At 42.8% G+C, this 16,992-nt stretch overlaps 1 protein-coding gene across 1 annotated transcript; it reads left to right on the top strand.

Annotated features, from left to right (window-relative positions):
* The first annotated feature begins 15,911 nt into the window (after positions 1-15,911).
* PPP1R3G (protein phosphatase 1 regulatory subunit 3G) lies at positions 15,912-16,754 on the top strand. The gene has a single exon (XM_058038004.1). The coding sequence runs from the start codon at positions 15,912-15,914 to the stop codon at positions 16,752-16,754; it is 843 nt and encodes a 280-aa protein (XP_057893987.1).
* The last annotated feature ends 238 nt before the right edge of the window (positions 16,755-16,992 follow it).

Below are 16,992 nucleotides of genomic sequence, written 5' to 3'. Positions count from 1 at the left end.
GGGACATTTTCCAAGAGCCTGGAGTGACAGGGCAAGGGGCAATGGCTTCAAACTGAAAGAGCGTAGGGTTAGATTAGATATTAAGATAAAATTCTTTACTGTGAGGGTGCTAAGGCACTGGAACAGGTTGCCCAGAGAAGCTGTGGATGCCCCATCCTTGGGAGTGTTCAAAGCCAGGTTGGACAGAGCTTTGAGCAGCCTGTTGTAGTGGAAGGTGTGTAGAGGGGATGGAGCTGGATGAGCTTTGCTGTCCCTTCCAAGGCCAGCGTTCCCTGCCTCCCGAGTAGCCCCGCAGGCTGGGCCAGGCACGGGGGCTGCACTGCCGGGGCCCTCTCGGGACGCTCTGCGTGGATGGGCCGGCCCCGCACAGGAGCCACGGAGCGCGGCCCGGCCTCGGCTGGGCTGTCTCACCTCCTTCTGTACCGTGTATACCTCGCACAAAGCGTGCACGAAATTCCGGCCTTCCGCCCTCCTGCAGTGTTTCTTTTGCCCGTCCCCTGGCTTCGTGGCTTCCAATTTAATTTGAAATGGCACCGAGCAACTTTCTGGGTAGTTGCTTCTTCTGCAGCCAGCGCAGTCGCTGTGTGCAGCGCTTGTGGCTCGTTGGGCGGACTCAGCCCCCCTTGTTTCAGGGCACGATCTTTCCGAGTGCCCGTGTGCTGCAGGGACACCGGGACACCGCTGCTGCTCGCAGCTTTGTGCCCCGCACCGAGGGGAAGCCGCGCCTCGGGAGCAGCTAACGGGCTGGATGCTGCGCTGCCCGTGTAAATCAGATTGATTGGATTATTGCGAATCAAAAAAAAAAAAAGGCGGTGTAATCGCAGTAGCCTTCTGAGCACGCCGGCGCTAATGGGGAAGGAGCGATATGATTAATGTCAGTGGTTATCACAGCCGCGAGCGGGAGCCCCTGCGGGCACACGAGCCTCGCACTGCGGCGGTCAGCACTGCAAGCCTGCGCTACTAAAGGGGTGAAAAGTTCAAGCCTCTGATCAATAATCCCAGAGGGTCAGGCAGGAAAATTCAGCTCCATTCAAACCAGCATGTGGAGGGTTTGATTTGTTTGTTTGATTTGATTTTTTTTGGCGGGGAGGGCTGTTTTTGTGGGGTGTGTTGGGCATTTTGTGAGCTTCTATATGCTAATACAATTTATGCTTTCTGCTGGGGATACAAATGGATGGGAAGAGAATTGAGGAAAAAATATGCTGGGGAAGGGTCAAGAGAGTCAAGATTCATGGCTGCACATTCAGTGTTAAGTCAGTATTTTATGGATTCTGGCAGGAGTGTAGCTCAGTGCAGCACAGAAGGATTTGCATCACTGTTCAGCCAGTTTGGTTCATGTGTCAGGCAATTAATTTTAACCCACCCTTAGTTATAGATATTGGCTGTCCTATTAGAGAGTATGTGTATTTGAGAGAACTCCCTGAAGACACTGAGCTACATTTAAAAACCCACTTAGAAGTCCAGTAGTCTGTGTTGTAACATACAGAATTTCCCTATCTTTAAATGAGACAATTAGTATATACTAATATATGTGTGTATGTACTAATTGTCTGTTAATGCTGACATTTTTTATAGTCTTTGTTACAGTTTCATGAGTAATTTGGTATGGGATTTCTTTCAATTGTAAAAAAAAAAGACCTTTTAAACTTTAAATACTTTAAATAATTTAAAGTGTAAAGCTATCACAATTTTCCTAAGGATTTCAAACCCGTGACAGGGTAATGCAGTTTTACAGCAATTCAGTTTCTGCATACTTCAAGACAGTTACAGCATATAGTAAAGAGGAAAGGATTGCCTTGAGGCAACTTGTGGTAATAAGTTGGAATACAGAAGGATCTCTCAAATACTTCCTGGGACTGGTGAAATTTGATTTGGTATAAAATGACTGAGTTTGGAAAGAAAAGTCGGATCTTCACATTATGTACAGTATCTCTTTTTGTGAAGCCCAGCTGCTTCTTGCATATACTTTTTTCACAATGGAAGAACAATCTTAAATGCTGGATTTTCTGAGTTAAAAAACATTATTAAAATACTTAGAGTTTCATTAAATCAAATCTAAACAAATGTGTGTCACAGACTTTTGATATTGGTTTGTGTCTTTAAGATGAATCAAAATATTTTTCTTTTCAGTCACTGTTTTGTCTTTCTTAAATAGTGTTGACTGCAGAAGAGAAGGAAGGAAGTTGTCTAAATCTTTTAACCTTGGCTATTATAATTAATATAATTATAATATAATTAATATAATTAATTCTGTCAAAACAGAAGCAAGCAGGTACCTCTGGTGCTGTGTTCATCTAAAAATAATAAAATGTGTAAGACTGAAAACCAGCAATTTACTTGATCAGCGTCAATTTTTTTTTTCATGGAGGAAAGTGGAAAGATGGTGAAGATGTGGACAATTAGCTTTATACCCTTTTTTTACACACTTTAGCCCATATATTGAGAGCAGTGATGGACTGTAAAAAAGGCCCCACTCAGACTTGTTCTTTAAGGAGCTTACAGACAAAGCTCTGCCGAGCTACTCCCCAGAGCAGCCATTCAAGCCAGGAAGATCAGTGAGTGCTAGCCATGGACCATGTAGTTGGATTTGGTTTAAAATGCCATTAAAAACCACCAACCAACCAACCAACCAACCCACCATCTGATCTGCTTTTCTTGGAGTTAAATCCTCAGCAATTTGGGAAACCTCCTGCTCACTCAGTTTTGTGATATTACAATGATAGAAGAAATGAGCGGGATAATTCCTCCAAGGTTCTGGGGAGCAGGACTGTGTTTCATTTATATTCAAGCAGCGTCATCACCTCCACTTGCCTCCCAAGGATCAGATTTTGTCAGGCTCTGCATAACACTGGGGAATTTTCATGCATTTACTCTCTCCTCCTAAACAGGTCAATTGTCCCTCACATTATGGCTAATATGAGGCACATGTACTCTGTTTTCTATTCACACTTCCTTGTAGTAACAAACTGTGGCCATGTTCCTCTGGTTACCCTTTCATCTGCTGGGAAGCATCCTAGGGAGCACTTCCACATCCACCTCGACATTCCATGGGCAATATAGATGTCCTTGTCCCATAACAAAAGGGGAAAATGCTGCATTTTCCATTGCTAAGGTCTCCTCTCCTGGCATGACAGTAACAAACACCATTTCCCCTCAAACTGAAAAATCAATTAACATGATGGTGTTAAACTCGTCTTAGCAGTTTTGTTCTCAATCTGTACATAATTTTCCCTGTTATATAAGCTGGTGTGATAAGGGATATTAATTGTCCCTGCAGAAATTGTCTTGATAATATCCTTAGAACATTTTACTTCTAGCAACATTACTGCTGCTCCTGGGATTGCTGCAGATCACACAGTTACTTTAATGCACCATCATGAAGATACAGAATGCAAAGCAAAGAGAAAATATAACTAAGCATTCCTTCCTGTCCACATCTTTAAAAAAAAGAAAAAAGGTGGAACAGAAATTTAAAAGTAGGGTCCATTTTCTCTTAAAATCAGTGCAGAAGACTTCCTTCCTGTCACAGATCAAGCTTCCAGGCTGCTTCAAGGAGAGGATTTGCCATTTCCACCAATAAATTAGTAGTAGTAGTAATAATAACAAAAATTTAGATATATATAATATATTATATATACAATGTATTATATATATAATATATATATAATATTATATATTATATAAATATAATATAATTTTAAGTACAATTACAATTTATATTATATATAATATATACTATATATTATATAGTATATATACGATATGGTATATAATATATATTCTATTTATATATTATACTATACTATAATCTAATTATATATTTATTATATTACATTACATTACATTATATTATATTATTTATAAATAAATAATAAATTAGCAATATTTCTATTGTTCAGTCTTTTGTGTATTACTGCATATTATTAATTAGTATTGGGATTGCAAGGCCACTGGTATTTTTCTCTCACGAAACTATTTCTCTGACACCCCAAAATTATAAAAGGTCCCGTGCTGCCCTTCACACCAATCTTGTGTGGGGCTGGCTGTGGCTGTTTCCACCAAGGATGGGTGCCAAAGTTTGGTGCTGTGAGTTTAGGGCAGTAAAATGTCAATCACCCTTTTGCAATGCAGCATCAGAGCCACGTGGCTGCTGGTTTCAAGCACAGCAAAGCCGGAGCTGCAGCAGCAGAGGAGGAAAGCCACGGGGAGAGGAGCCTGTTCTCTCAGCCAGCTGGAAGCCTCTTTCTCCATGGCTGGATGGAGTTTGCCTCAGCCCCCTGCCTGCACACAGCTTCTCAAAAAGCAGCTGCTGGAGTGCCTGCAGTCATGATTTCTCTCCCTAATATCACCCAGGAAATCAAGCAACAGAAACTGTGTAGTATTTAAAATAACCCAAGATGAAAAAAAAAGATCCAGACCCACAAGCAAAGCAAATCCACCTTCCTTGGTAAGAGTAGTATTTTCAGCAAGATCTAAATGTTTAGGGACCAGAGTAGCATTGCCAAAAGTTTAAAATTAGACTTGTACATTTAATCCATTTGAGCAAGATTCAAAATTTCAGCCTAGAAGTACGCTAAAAATATTCTCCCTGCCCTCATCTTCCAACTATGCTGATGTTAAACTGGCTCATTGGAACAATGGAAGCAAGTTTTGTTCAGGAAGTACTTAAAAGTCTATGTGAAGGTTAACCATCAAGGTAAATACACACATATTTGACTGCAAACCAAACACATGAGAGTAATATGAGAAGCCAGGAGCACAGGTAAGTGTATGACATGGAAGTGTGCATGTATATGTGAGTTGAAGCCATAACTACAGAGGGTTATTTTTTCCCTCTGGTTCCCAGGATTATGAAGACTGGAACCTTCCCAAGTACCTTTCCTGGGAGCACCTTTCCTGCAGACTTAAGATGTACGCAAGCAGCCTGTTCAAGTCTCCTTTCCTTTTTCTATTTTTCTTCCCTAGAATTTTCATACTCATATTCTCATTTACTGTTTTTATTTAATCTTCTGAGTTTTTAGGATTTCTTTTTTTAGTCCAGAATGACTTAGTATTTCTTTTTTTAAGCCCATATTTTGAATTAATTATTAAAAATTCTACTTTGAAAGAACAGCAATCTGTGGATTTTGGTTTAAACCTAAATTTTGGTGAATTTAAATCAATTCTATCTTCTATAAATGCAGTTTCATCCAAACAACTGGGCAAAATGTGAAATTTCCTCCATTATTTTTTCATACATAAGTGTTACAAAAAAATTTTGAATAAAAGCTCTGCCACTGCAAGTGGATCTTTGCCTGTACAACCCATTCACACAAAATCTGCTGGTGATTGCAATGATGAGAAGAAAAATCTGTTTCATCTTTAGTACTTGTGCCTTTGTATTCTGCCTTCTAGCAGGTTGCACTCAGATTAACTTCTTCCTGTAGTTGCTGCTTTGTTTGGGTTCCAGGCAAACCCTTGTACATGCCTGGATTTTGTTTTAGGCAAAAAATCCAGACAAGAAAGTGCACCATCCATTAAATCAAGCAAACAGCAAAGATTGGATCAGTGTGAAGACATGGCATCTCAAATAAACTTTTAGACTTCACTGGTGTTCTGGAGAATTAGAGCTCTCTGCAGAACATACTGAAAGGTGACCACCTCACTGCTTTTATTCACTGCACTTAAATGTGAAAAATAAAGAAGGCGATTTGCATCTCGTTGCAGGTGAGTGACAAAACTTCACGGGTCTTCCTGTTCTGTAACGTGAATCAAGAAATGACAACTACATGGATTCATTTGTAAACCATAGTGATGAGACAACCCCCTGAACATATGGCAGGAAAGAGACATAGAATTTTGCACAGAGTCATTAATCTTCAAATTTCAAAGACAGGCATCACAGTTAAATAAAAACACTCTGCCTTTGGCCAAGATTAATCTTTTGCTATTGGAATGCAAAGGAAGTGATTTCTGTTGGGGAAAGAAAGCATAATTTTTGTGGGAGAAATACGAAATGCCCTTTTTTCTGCATTTGCTAGGATAACTAATAAAATGAAGTGAAATTAAATGCAATCTTCAAGGACAACAGGCAAGAAAAGGAAAACTACAAAGGAGAGAAAGTTACTCCTGAAATAGGTCTTTGAGGTAATTTAGCTTTTTTTAATCACTGAATCCATTTAATTTTCACAATGAAAATTAATCCATTGCCCTTAAAATTCTTGCTGAGTTCATCAATTCATTAATCCCCCCTGGTTTTTAACTTGCTCCTCCTTGTGTCTCCAGCCTGATTAATAATTCAAAAGATAACTAAGGGCTCAAAAGATTGGTTCCCTAAGACTAGTCTGGCTAATCTTGATCCTGTTGCATTATCCTTAGATTTGCAAGTTAAATGCTTGGATGGAAAGGGTCTGGGCAGTACTGCTAATGTGACTAGGAAATAGTGGTATGTACAGGAGAGGGACTTTAATGACCAGTAATCAAAGCAATGAGTCCAGTGGGATGAGTGGGCAGTGATCTACTCACTGCTGTTGGGAGGAGGGTAACACAGGGCAGTGAAAACTTTCTGTTCCCTTTAACTGCACTCAGGCACTTCTGCTTCTTGGATGGGAGAGGGAGCAGGGTGTGAATGGCACCACTTCTTCTTCAAGAACATCTTTATTTTGAAAACAAAGTGTCTTCTTTTAACTGAATTATTTTTGAACTCCTTACAGTGTGACCTCTTGAAGTATTTCCAAACTGAAGTGAGTCCTTCTCCTTCATAGAGTAAAAAGACAAAAACTTTTTTGGCACCATTAGGTTGCATTCACAGTCTATCACACTACAGAGATATTAGAAGAGATGTACTGAACCATGGAAGTAGCAGCCTTTAAATATCTCCTCAGTTTGGGAGTGAAAACAAACGGGAGACATGGGATTTGTCTTTTTGTTTTAGTTGGATATGAAAACGGAGACAGAAACAGATTTACAGCAGATTATTAGTCCAGATACCAGCAAAGGAAACATATTTTGCTAAACTTAATCTTAAATATTTACGGTATGAAAATGTATTAAATATGTATTATCTGCAGATGGCTTGTAAAAGGAACTGCCCTGAATTGTGCCAAGTCAGTAGGAACAAAAAGTTTAAAATAATTTTATTAAGGTTGCAATTCCAATTCATGGTGATATGAATCATGAAAACATCCTTTGGTAAAGTTTTAATGTCATGATCACATACAACTTACGTGGCTGGAGGACTTGGGCTTAATTTTCTTCAAATTACAAGGAATGCAAGAAGGGAAAGGATGATCCTGCCACAGAGGCAAGGGATTTTCTAGCCTAAAGGGACTATATTTTATTGCTGCTCCAGACATTAAGCACCTGGCAGTGCTATGCAAATTGCTCAAACTAACTTGGCTACCTAATGCACACTGCTAATTTTCTACCCCAATAACCCAAGCAGTCAGATTTCAGAGGTACTGAGCTCTAGCTGAAATCAAAAGGAGTGATGTGCTGAGTGCATGAAAAATCCTCTATTCTCACAAGCCATTTCAAAAGTCAAGCTGCCCACTTCCAAAATGAGCACTTACAGTAAAGGGACACCTTTTACCTTGACCTCTCTGCAGCTCTGCTCTCTAATGCTAAAAATCAGGAATATTTCATCTCACACTAATATACTGGTTCTGAAGTACTTGAAGATAATGTGGTGATGAGAACAATGCAGGATCCCATGAGGAAATCCAATCACATCTCCAGAGCAGGACTGGCATACTGTTCAATAAGTCAGGCCTGCAGTTACACTTTGAGCAACGTGGAGGAAAGCAGTGACAACACCATTAAGTAGCTGTCTATCTTGTGTGCTTAATGAGACAGTCCTGAAAGAAAAATGGCCTAAAGATGCATAATTAAAGGCTGTAACCTTAATGATGGACTCAAAAAAAAAAAAAAAAAAAAAAAAAAAAAAAAAAAAAAAAAGGGCTGCATTGCTGCTTTAAGGTTATAAAGGCAATGTGACTTCAGGCAATTTTCAGTGTATTGATGCTTGAATCTGTATTCCCATCATTCTTTTAACATGGATTTTTTGGTGGGTAATTAATACTAGGCTCTGTTCTACTATTTAGGAAAAAAGTAATGATACATTGATTTGATGAAATGCAGCATATTGCCCATTGAAATGTGGGCACTACAAAAGAGTAGACAAAGTATATTTTATTTACCGGAGTTTGCAGGATAATCTGTGTTTAAAATTGCTGTTGTTTAACACAAACTTGCGCTAGGAGCATGCCTTGAGAGAAATTGCCACGGGTTCGTGAAGGAGCAGTAGCACACATGAATTTGTGTGTGAAAGTAAGCATAGAACTTCAGTGGCTCCACCTAGTATCATCTATCTAATTAGGTTCATAGTTTAAAATGCTTATACCATTTTATAGCTTCAACTTGGGGGAACATGTTTCCCAGTCCCACAAAGCAGTGACTTTGCTGACACAGATACTCAGAATTAAATACTTGCTAAAATTAGTTAGAAGCTTAGATCAAATCATTTTTACATGACCACCAGCATCGCTGCAGTTTGTTCAACAATTATTTACTACTACTACTACTACTACTACTACTACTACTACTACTACTACTACATCATCATCATCATCATCATCATCATCATCATCATCATCATCATCATCATTATTATTATTATTATTATTATTATTATTATTATTATTATTATTATTATTATTATTATTTCTATATGATGCAGATGCAGCAGCAACCCAGGCTTCATGTTCACACACCTTCTCCTTCATCCTTTCACCAGTGATTCCTTTAACCAGTGATTGCCTTTTCTTCTCCCCACCCCAGGCTGCAGCATGTCACCTCTTGACAGGATCATGTGTGTCTTGTATTGAAAAGCTTCAACTCTGATTTGCTTCAAATAAAAAGTTCTGGTTTTAGAATGTTTTCTGATTTTTAAAGTGTTTGATAGTGCTGGTTCCATTTGCAGGACAGGTGATCTTCTACCTGTTATTTCAATTTTTCATTTTGTTTCTGGAGAGGAATGTATTTGCAATCAGACAAAACTGAAAAGCAATGACAATCAGCCACACCACCAGATGGAGCTTCTTTTCTGCCTTTCCTGCTGAAGGCGCTGAAGATCTGGAACTGAACTCACTGGAAATGTGGGACTTTACCTGTTTTTATGGTCAATGAAATAGAAAACCTTATTTCTATGTTTATTTCTGGTGATGCAGGACTAAGCATCCCTGCATTCATAGATGGCTACTTCAGCAATTTTTATTTGTGTACTGTTAATGACAGCTGTTGTGCCAGTCCTTTGCTTTTACAGGCTTAGGCTCTATCATGCAGTCCTGTTTCTTGTTCATGTACTTGCGAGTTTTCAAGTACAGGCTCGCTTCGTAGAATGGCACACTAATATCAAAGCAGCACATATTTCTGCTCTTTTTTTTTTTTTTTCTTACTGTAAAAAAACTATTAACATTCTTCAGAAAAGCAAATCTCTCTGTATCCAGCCCTAATAATCTATACATAATCTCTTTTATTCACTGAAATTCAACTCTGAAGTCTCCTTGTGTGCTTTTAGCAGTACTGTATTGTGTTACAGATTCCTAGTCGCTGGTTTATATGTACATCAAATGAAGTTGTGATGTTCATAAGTCATGAGAATCAATATAAATGACTGTGATGAACATTCCCTCTCTTTACAGGATATACTCTATCAGATACCTGTTTTGCTATCTGGAGTCATAGCTGAGTTATTGAGAACTGACTGTAACTGAGGCAGTCTGGGAAAATGCAGAGAGACAGGGCTGAATTCATTCCTCTTTTGACACTGGGAAAGAACACACATTCAAGCCAACAAATTTTAATGTAGCATTTATACAGCAAGGTTGGAAGCCTATTCCCGTTTTAACCCAAGAACTGGGAACGACATGCAGCTTACCCAGCTGTGACTGCTGGACCGAAGAGCTTGGCCTGCATTTGCCAGGAGTCACTAGAACAGGCCAGATTGCCCAACTCTGTTTTCCCAAAGGACGGGGAGGTATCGGCACTGGCGAGGTCAGGTTCCCGTTCCACTGTGCCACGTCAAACCCAGCTCTACAGACCAGCAAGGTTTTGCCAGCCGACGTCAGGAAGGTCCTTCTGGTGCATTCTGGAGGGACCAGCTGGCAAATTCTGCTGTCCTCGGAGAGACCAAGGGAGTTCAGCCACTATTGATTTTGAGCGAGCTACGCACCTTGCTGCTTGTAACAAAGGCAAACACAAAACGACAAAGCAGAATTAATGTGGGTACAAGTTCATGTTGTTTTCCATTTTCGTGTTGCATTTCCAATGAGTAAAAAATATCTAATGCTGTAAAGGGGGAAAAAGGAGGGGTCAGAAATCTAATGACTCAGACACGTAATGTTCATGTGCTGACAACTCAAAAAGGTGATCTAGAGATGTGTTGTTTTGTCATGTTTTATATCCATTCCACTATTTAATTTTGGAGGGTTTGTCAAGCATTTGGAATTTCTGAGTGTCCTTAGACAAGAGGTAAACATCTTCTGCCTGAGTAAGTTTCCTTACAGAATTTTAAGAAGACATTGGATTATGTTTCCCAAGGCAGGCTGCTAGGTGGCAGGGTGGGAGTAAAATCCAGCAAGTTAAGAAATAAGGCAAGCAAAAAAGTTAATTATTTTAATACTTTAGCAATAGTTGTGGAGGTAGAATGCCCTTTACATGGACCTACTCTGGGTAAGGTTGAGCTTCTTCCCCACTGAAGTCCAAAACAGTGTACTAGCATAATGTAGGGCAAGAATTTGATCAAATGATTTTTTTCCGAGATTGGAAAAAAACCCCAACCCCAAAACAACCAAACAAAACCCCACATAAACATAGAGATTTTACATGTGAGAACCTGGATCCTAGTGTTCATCAGAAACTTTTGAAAGAGATGCGGTTCTGCAACTTTCTGGAGATCCACATTAAAACAAACAAAACCCATAAAACAAAACCCTTTTCAACTCCTATGCTGTGAATACCCTTTGGAAGCTGAAACCATTTTTTCTCACTGGTAATCGAAACTTTTCCTTTTCAGAGACTGTTTATTTGAGTTAAATTGTTGAAATGCAACAACAATCTATAAGGAAGGCAGGATGACAACTTGTACATGGGAGGGGGGTTTTAATCACCATATAATTTGCTGATTAAAAGATTGACAAATGGCCTAAGATTTTCAGTGTGCCATATGAACCTAGAAAGTTTAGATAAATACCTTACAAATACAGAAGGCATTAAACCAATCTTGACACCCTTATGAACCCAAGACCAACGCAATACTTCTGAAATATTAGTGAATGGGAAGCCTTTGTGCAACACGGTTTTGTCACAGTTAATGCTAATTTCATTCTGAATTTAGAATCCTTTGTGCCATTACTATATGTTTACTTGTAATGAAGAATGGTTGTGATTTATATCAGATGTAGGGAAATTGTGGATCAGCTGAAATCAGTGACAAAATTCCACCTTCAAGGAGGTCAGCATCTCACCCAAATGAAGAGACATTCCCTGCCTCACTGCCAAAGACTTGGTATTAGTAATTGAAAAGGATATTCAACATCACTATAGGAAACAGAGCCATTACTGTAGTTCAGAAAAACTGAATAAGTGTATTTTCATGCATTTAATCTCATTAGGAGCATCAGATAAAAGTCTGCTGAGACACAAAAGAACTATACAGCAGAGATCTCTAAAAGTGCTGTCTGAGAGACTCAAAATTCTAAAGGGCTTTGCTTGCTGGGCATTGTGCATAAATTGCATTTAAATATTTGTATTTAAGATTTGGAAATTAAAGTAATCACTTCCCTCTATTTGCTTCCATTTCAGTACTTTTCCCATTATGGACCTAATGAAAGCTTTTTTGAAGTACAGCTGCTTGGTTTTCCTGCATAAAAAAGAAAATGAGGTCTAATCATCTAAATTCTGAATAATTTCTATTCATACTGCATAGATCCACTGAGTTTTTCATTCAGTGTTTGACCATCCTCAAAGACAAAGTAAAATCCAATCCTTATTAAAAACATAGAGGAGCTGGAATTTCATATGGGGTAGGGAGTGTCTTTTTTTTTTTTTTTTTTTTTTTTTTTATAATAATTGAGGAAGTTAATAATATGTGTTCTGGAATTTTTATACAAAAAACATGACTGCTAAAACCAGGATAAAGGGCTACATAATTTTCAAAGCAAAGCAAGAATATTGTTTGAACAAATGCTGCTAGCATTTGAAAAAGGTGGTATTAATTTTGTGTGAGAACTGTGATAATCCCTGCCTATTTCTAAATCCCTGTAAATTGTTTCATAGGGCTTAGGAGTTATGACTCATTCACATTTTCTGACAAGCTATTGTCATGGGAGATCTAACACATAAGTAGGAAATTGGAGAGATCTAGCATATTTGAACTAAGTACATCCAAAAATTGAATACTTTACCTTGGCCTAACTGGAAAATCTGCTAGCTTTGGGTTTGAAAGTTGAAGGTAATATTAAAAGTGCATTAAAAGAAATGATGAACAGCATTTGAGTGGGTTTCTGTTTTACATTGTGTGGTTGAGTTGAATCCACAGATTCCTCCAGTTACTTGACTGTGGGTGTCTGCAAACAAAATTTTCATATTCATTTTCTGTTCAAATGACAACAACTATCAGTCCAAGCAGTTTGACCAATTTATCAAGCTCCATGCCAAATACAGCTCCAACCAAAAATCCCTGATCTAATGACTCCTGAGAAATACATTCCCATGCAATCATAGTGAGATCTGTAAAGCAGTACCATGGGTTGCTTTCCAGTGATTTTCACACTCTCTTTTTAAAATGTCATTTTCAATAATCATCTTAGGATGCAAATGCTTCTGCAAAATGTGTGTGCTGACTGCAGGATGGGGTCAAGGTGGGCTGTCGTGAAACAAGAAGCAGGGAAATGAAAGAAAGTGCTGTGTTGATCCTGTGTGTAGTTGAGAACCCTAATAATATCTCGTCCAAGCTCAGGGAATGCAAAAAGCCTCATGGCTGCTAATAATGCAATCTCTCTTTTACTAAGAAATCCCTCAGCTTTTATCACAACATTTTCTTGAATAGCAAATGTAGTAAATAGTACTTGAGACCTGGGTTGCACCATTCTTTTAGGAGAAGCCATTTTAAAACACATGAGAGAACACTAAGTGCCTCCTTAACTAATGTCCTCTGGCAGGGCTTGCTGTGTAGTTGAACATTTGTTCTAAAGGTTTATCTGATTATAAATTACTCCTTTCAAAATGGTAGCAACTGATTCCCACTAAAATATGAGTTTGTGTGTCGTTAATTGCCTGATTTTAATTACCTTCCTCCAATATGGATTCATGTTGGCTTAACTGCTTTTGCTTATTTTCTATGAATTGTAGTTCTTTTTGCAGGCCTGTCTCCCAGTTATGGAACATATAAGAAATGTGTATTAATTACTACCATATTACTTAACTCTTATCAATATTTACAGTTGTTTTCTCTTTTTGCTGTCCCTTATTTTGCTTAAACCTTTCACATTACTCTGAAATTTCTAGTAGTCCAAATGGTTTTGCCTCATGAGCAAATGGCACAATTTTTTCCCTTTGCTACTTAAAACATTTGCTAATGATTTGGCAAGCTGGGATAGCTTCCACATGAGGAAGTAAGGGATGGTTTCTTTATTTCTGCTTCCTCACCATATAATAGATAGCGCTTCAAGAAATTAAAATAACGGTGTTGTATTTTAGGTTAGGGTTCTTGAACATATTTTAAGTACTAAGCACACTTATTCTACACATTATCTATTCATTTTTCTTCTTTCCAGGTTTGCTAATTTGAGGTGCCACAAGCCTTAGACAGGCGAGTGAGGAGGTGTCACTTCCAGGCACGAGTAAGAAAGTGTTTGCAAACTGTTTTCACCACAGTGAATGTTACTTAACAGGAGAGTCTTTGGGAGAGACCCAAAATTTCCATTCACTGCTCTGCTAGAGACACCAGCAGGTTGGGAGTGACGATGCAAACAGGTGACACCAGCACCTTTGCTGCCACCTCCAGGAAGAGGACAACTGCGTTCCTCCTTCCTGTGCTGCACCACAGAGCTCAGCTGAGGAACTCAGGACCACGGTCTGTGGTTTAGCACCATAAAGCTGAGGCTGGTTGGTTCAAGGAGCTGAAATGGTGGCACCCTTGGTGCTCCCTTGGAGCAGACCAGGCAAAGGAACGCTCCCATGAAGGGTTTAGCCAACAGCCTGCCGAACGTGGCAGCTCCCAGCAGAGCTGGTGATCAGCAGCTGATGGCAAACTGGTGCTCATCATGTTTTCCATCAGCACAGAGGGTGCCAGCCAGGATGTTTGTCCTTCATTCCTCTTCTTCCAATGCCCTAAACCAAACACCAAACAAATGTCAGGCAGTCAGATTATCTGGCACTCCTGAGGAACTGCTCGCTGTGCAGATCTTCCGTCAAGGTGTAGCAAGAACATCCTAACAGCAGCGTCTGCTAGGAAAACTGTTTGGTGATGTTTCTGCTGCTTTGACATTCATTCCTCTGCGAGACCCAGACTGCACACTCAGTTGAACTGCAGTGTGTTCACTCACACTGGGAGGCTGCCTTTTGGCAACCAGACTGATGCTAAAAATAAAACAACCTATGCAAAACAAACAAAAAACCTCCTTGCTAAATCCATAGCGGGAGCATGTTGCTTCAGAAAGCGCTGGGTTGACTGCATATGCTTTTTGGTGTCTCTTCCATGAGAAAAAGAATGGAGGAAGTTAATAATGTAGTATTTTTGCAATCATCCATGCAAATCACCCCAGACAATAGCTGTGGCACGCAAAAAGTATAGAACCAAGTTTGGAAGCTTCTCTGATACGGACCTCATCTTACTTATAAAAACGTTGTTATAAGGATGCTGTTTACTATGTGTCATGCCTACGAAATAAAACTGACGGATACTACTTCTCTTTATTTATTTAGGGGCAATGATGCCTGTGTTTTGTTTTCCCTTCTTGATTTTCTGTTTTTATTTGGAAACTTTGGAGATAGCCTGGCCTTCTGTGTTTGTGCACAAGTGTGTGCCTCCTGAGCCTTTTGCACTTGATTTTACACAAGTAACAGTATAGTTAGTACCGAATGTGGGTAAAAAAAAGAGATTGGCTTACAAAACACAGCGTACTTTAAGAAGTTAATGCCTTTGGAGTTTGTTTTACCTTTGGGGTTCTGTCCTCGAGCTCTGGTCTCAAAGAGTTTCTCTGCAGTTAGGATGGGTGGGAAGTGATTTACACTCAAGAGCGGGGGTCTCACGTACTCCCGGCAGCGGCTCACGGGCAGCACCCAGCCCTTCTGGCGCCCAGGCCGGCCGAGAGGGCGGCGTTGCAGCCCCGTCCCGAGGGGCCGCTCCACTCCCACCGCCCCCCGTTCCCTGAACGGACAGAACTCCCGGGTGATGCCAACCTGGGGGGCTCCTGCTTAATCCTGACCCTCCGAGCTCTTTCTTCGCTGAACCTCCGACGAGTGGAAGCCTAAATAACGACGACGGTGGTGACGATAATAATAAATAATCAATTAAAGGAATAACGAAGCAGCCCCTCAGCCTGGGTGTGCGGGGCGGGGGGGACCCCGCTGCCCGCGTCTCCTCCAAGCCCGTAAAGCCGGCAGCGTTTCTCGCTGCTCGCTGCTCCGCGCCCTGGTAACGGCGGCCCCCGGCGGGCGGGAGGACGTGCGGGGCCGCCCGTCGCGGCTCTTTCCGCGTTGCCCGCCCGGGGAGGTCCCGCCCCAGCCCCAGCCCCGCGGGGAGGCTCCGGGGCCGGCGGGGGGGCGCGCCCCCAGCCCGGGGCCTGCGGCGGGGGCGCCGGATAAAGCGGTGCCGGCCCGTCCGCCTGCGGCACTGGGCGGCCGGGACGGGCCCAGCGGGGCGCCCCGCCATGGCGAGCCCCGCACGCCCGCGGCAGGAGCTGGCGGCCGAGGAGCGGCGGCTCCGCGGCGCGGCCCCGACGGTGCCCCGCGACGGCAAGCGGGAGGCGGCGGGGGAGCGGCTGGTGCTGCTGGAGCTGCGCCGCTGCGGGCGGCCGCCGTCCCCCGGCCCCGGCCAGCGGCAGGAGGAGGGGGAGGAGGAGGAAGACGAGGGGGAGGCGGCGGCGGGCGAAGATTGCTGCGGCAAGTGCAAGAAGCGGGTGCAGTTCGCCGACTCGCTGGGGCTGAGCCTCGCCAGCGTCAAGCACTTCAGCGACGCCGAGGAGCCGCAGGTGCCGCCCGCCGCGCTGTCGCACCTGCAGAGCCCGCCCGGCGAGGAGCGGGACCCGCCGCCGCCCGGCGCCGACCCGCCGCCGCCCGCGCTGCTCCTGGTGCCCGACTTCCCCGACGGCGGCGAGCCCAGCGCCGAGCGGCTGCGGCGGCAGCGCGTCTGCCTGGAGCGCCTGGGGCGGCCCGCGGCGCCCACCGACGTGCGGGGCACGGTGCGAGTGCTGGGCGGCCCCGGGCCCCGCGAGGTGACGGTGCGCTACACCTTCAACGAGTGGCTCTCCTTCGTGGACGTCCCGGCCGCGCCGCTGCCCCCCGAGCCGCCGGCCGAGCGCTACGGCTTCACCCTGTGCGTCCCGCCGAGCCTGCGGGAGGGCTCGGCCCTGCACTTCGCCATCCGCTACCGCAGCCCGCAGGGAGAGTTCTGGGATAACAACGCAGGCCGCAACTACACGCTGCGCTGCTGCGGCTGCCCCGGGGGCGGCCCCGCCGCCGCCCCGCCGGGCCCCGCCGCGCCCCGCTACTGACGGCGGCCGGGCGAGCGGAGCCCGGGGCACCCGGCCCGGCCGGCGGGGCCGCACCCGCGCCCGGAGCGAGGCCCGGCTCGGGAGGGACGCGGCCAGCGCGCCGAGGGCCCGGCCCGGAGACTGCCCCAAGTCTGGTGGTTTTTAAGCAGGAGCTTCAGTTTCTGCCGGCGAAATATGGATGTGCGTAGGCTCGCATTGCTGTGGCTTGTGGAATTATTCTCCTTTTTGGTTTTTTGTA

The sequence above is a fragment of the Melospiza georgiana genome, chromosome 1, assembly GCF_028018845.1.
Source record: "Melospiza georgiana isolate bMelGeo1 chromosome 1, bMelGeo1.pri, whole genome shotgun sequence".
Taxonomy (NCBI): domain Eukaryota; kingdom Metazoa; phylum Chordata; class Aves; order Passeriformes; family Passerellidae; genus Melospiza; species Melospiza georgiana.
The sequence above is the reverse complement of the archived record's forward strand: the minus strand, read 5'-3'. Positions and strand labels throughout refer to the sequence as shown.

Excerpts from the sequence above, each read along its gene's own strand:
- PPP1R3G (XM_058038004.1), top strand. The coding sequence starts at position 15,912 with ATGGCGAGCCCCGCACGCCCGCGGCAGGAGCTGGCGGCCGAGGAGCGG.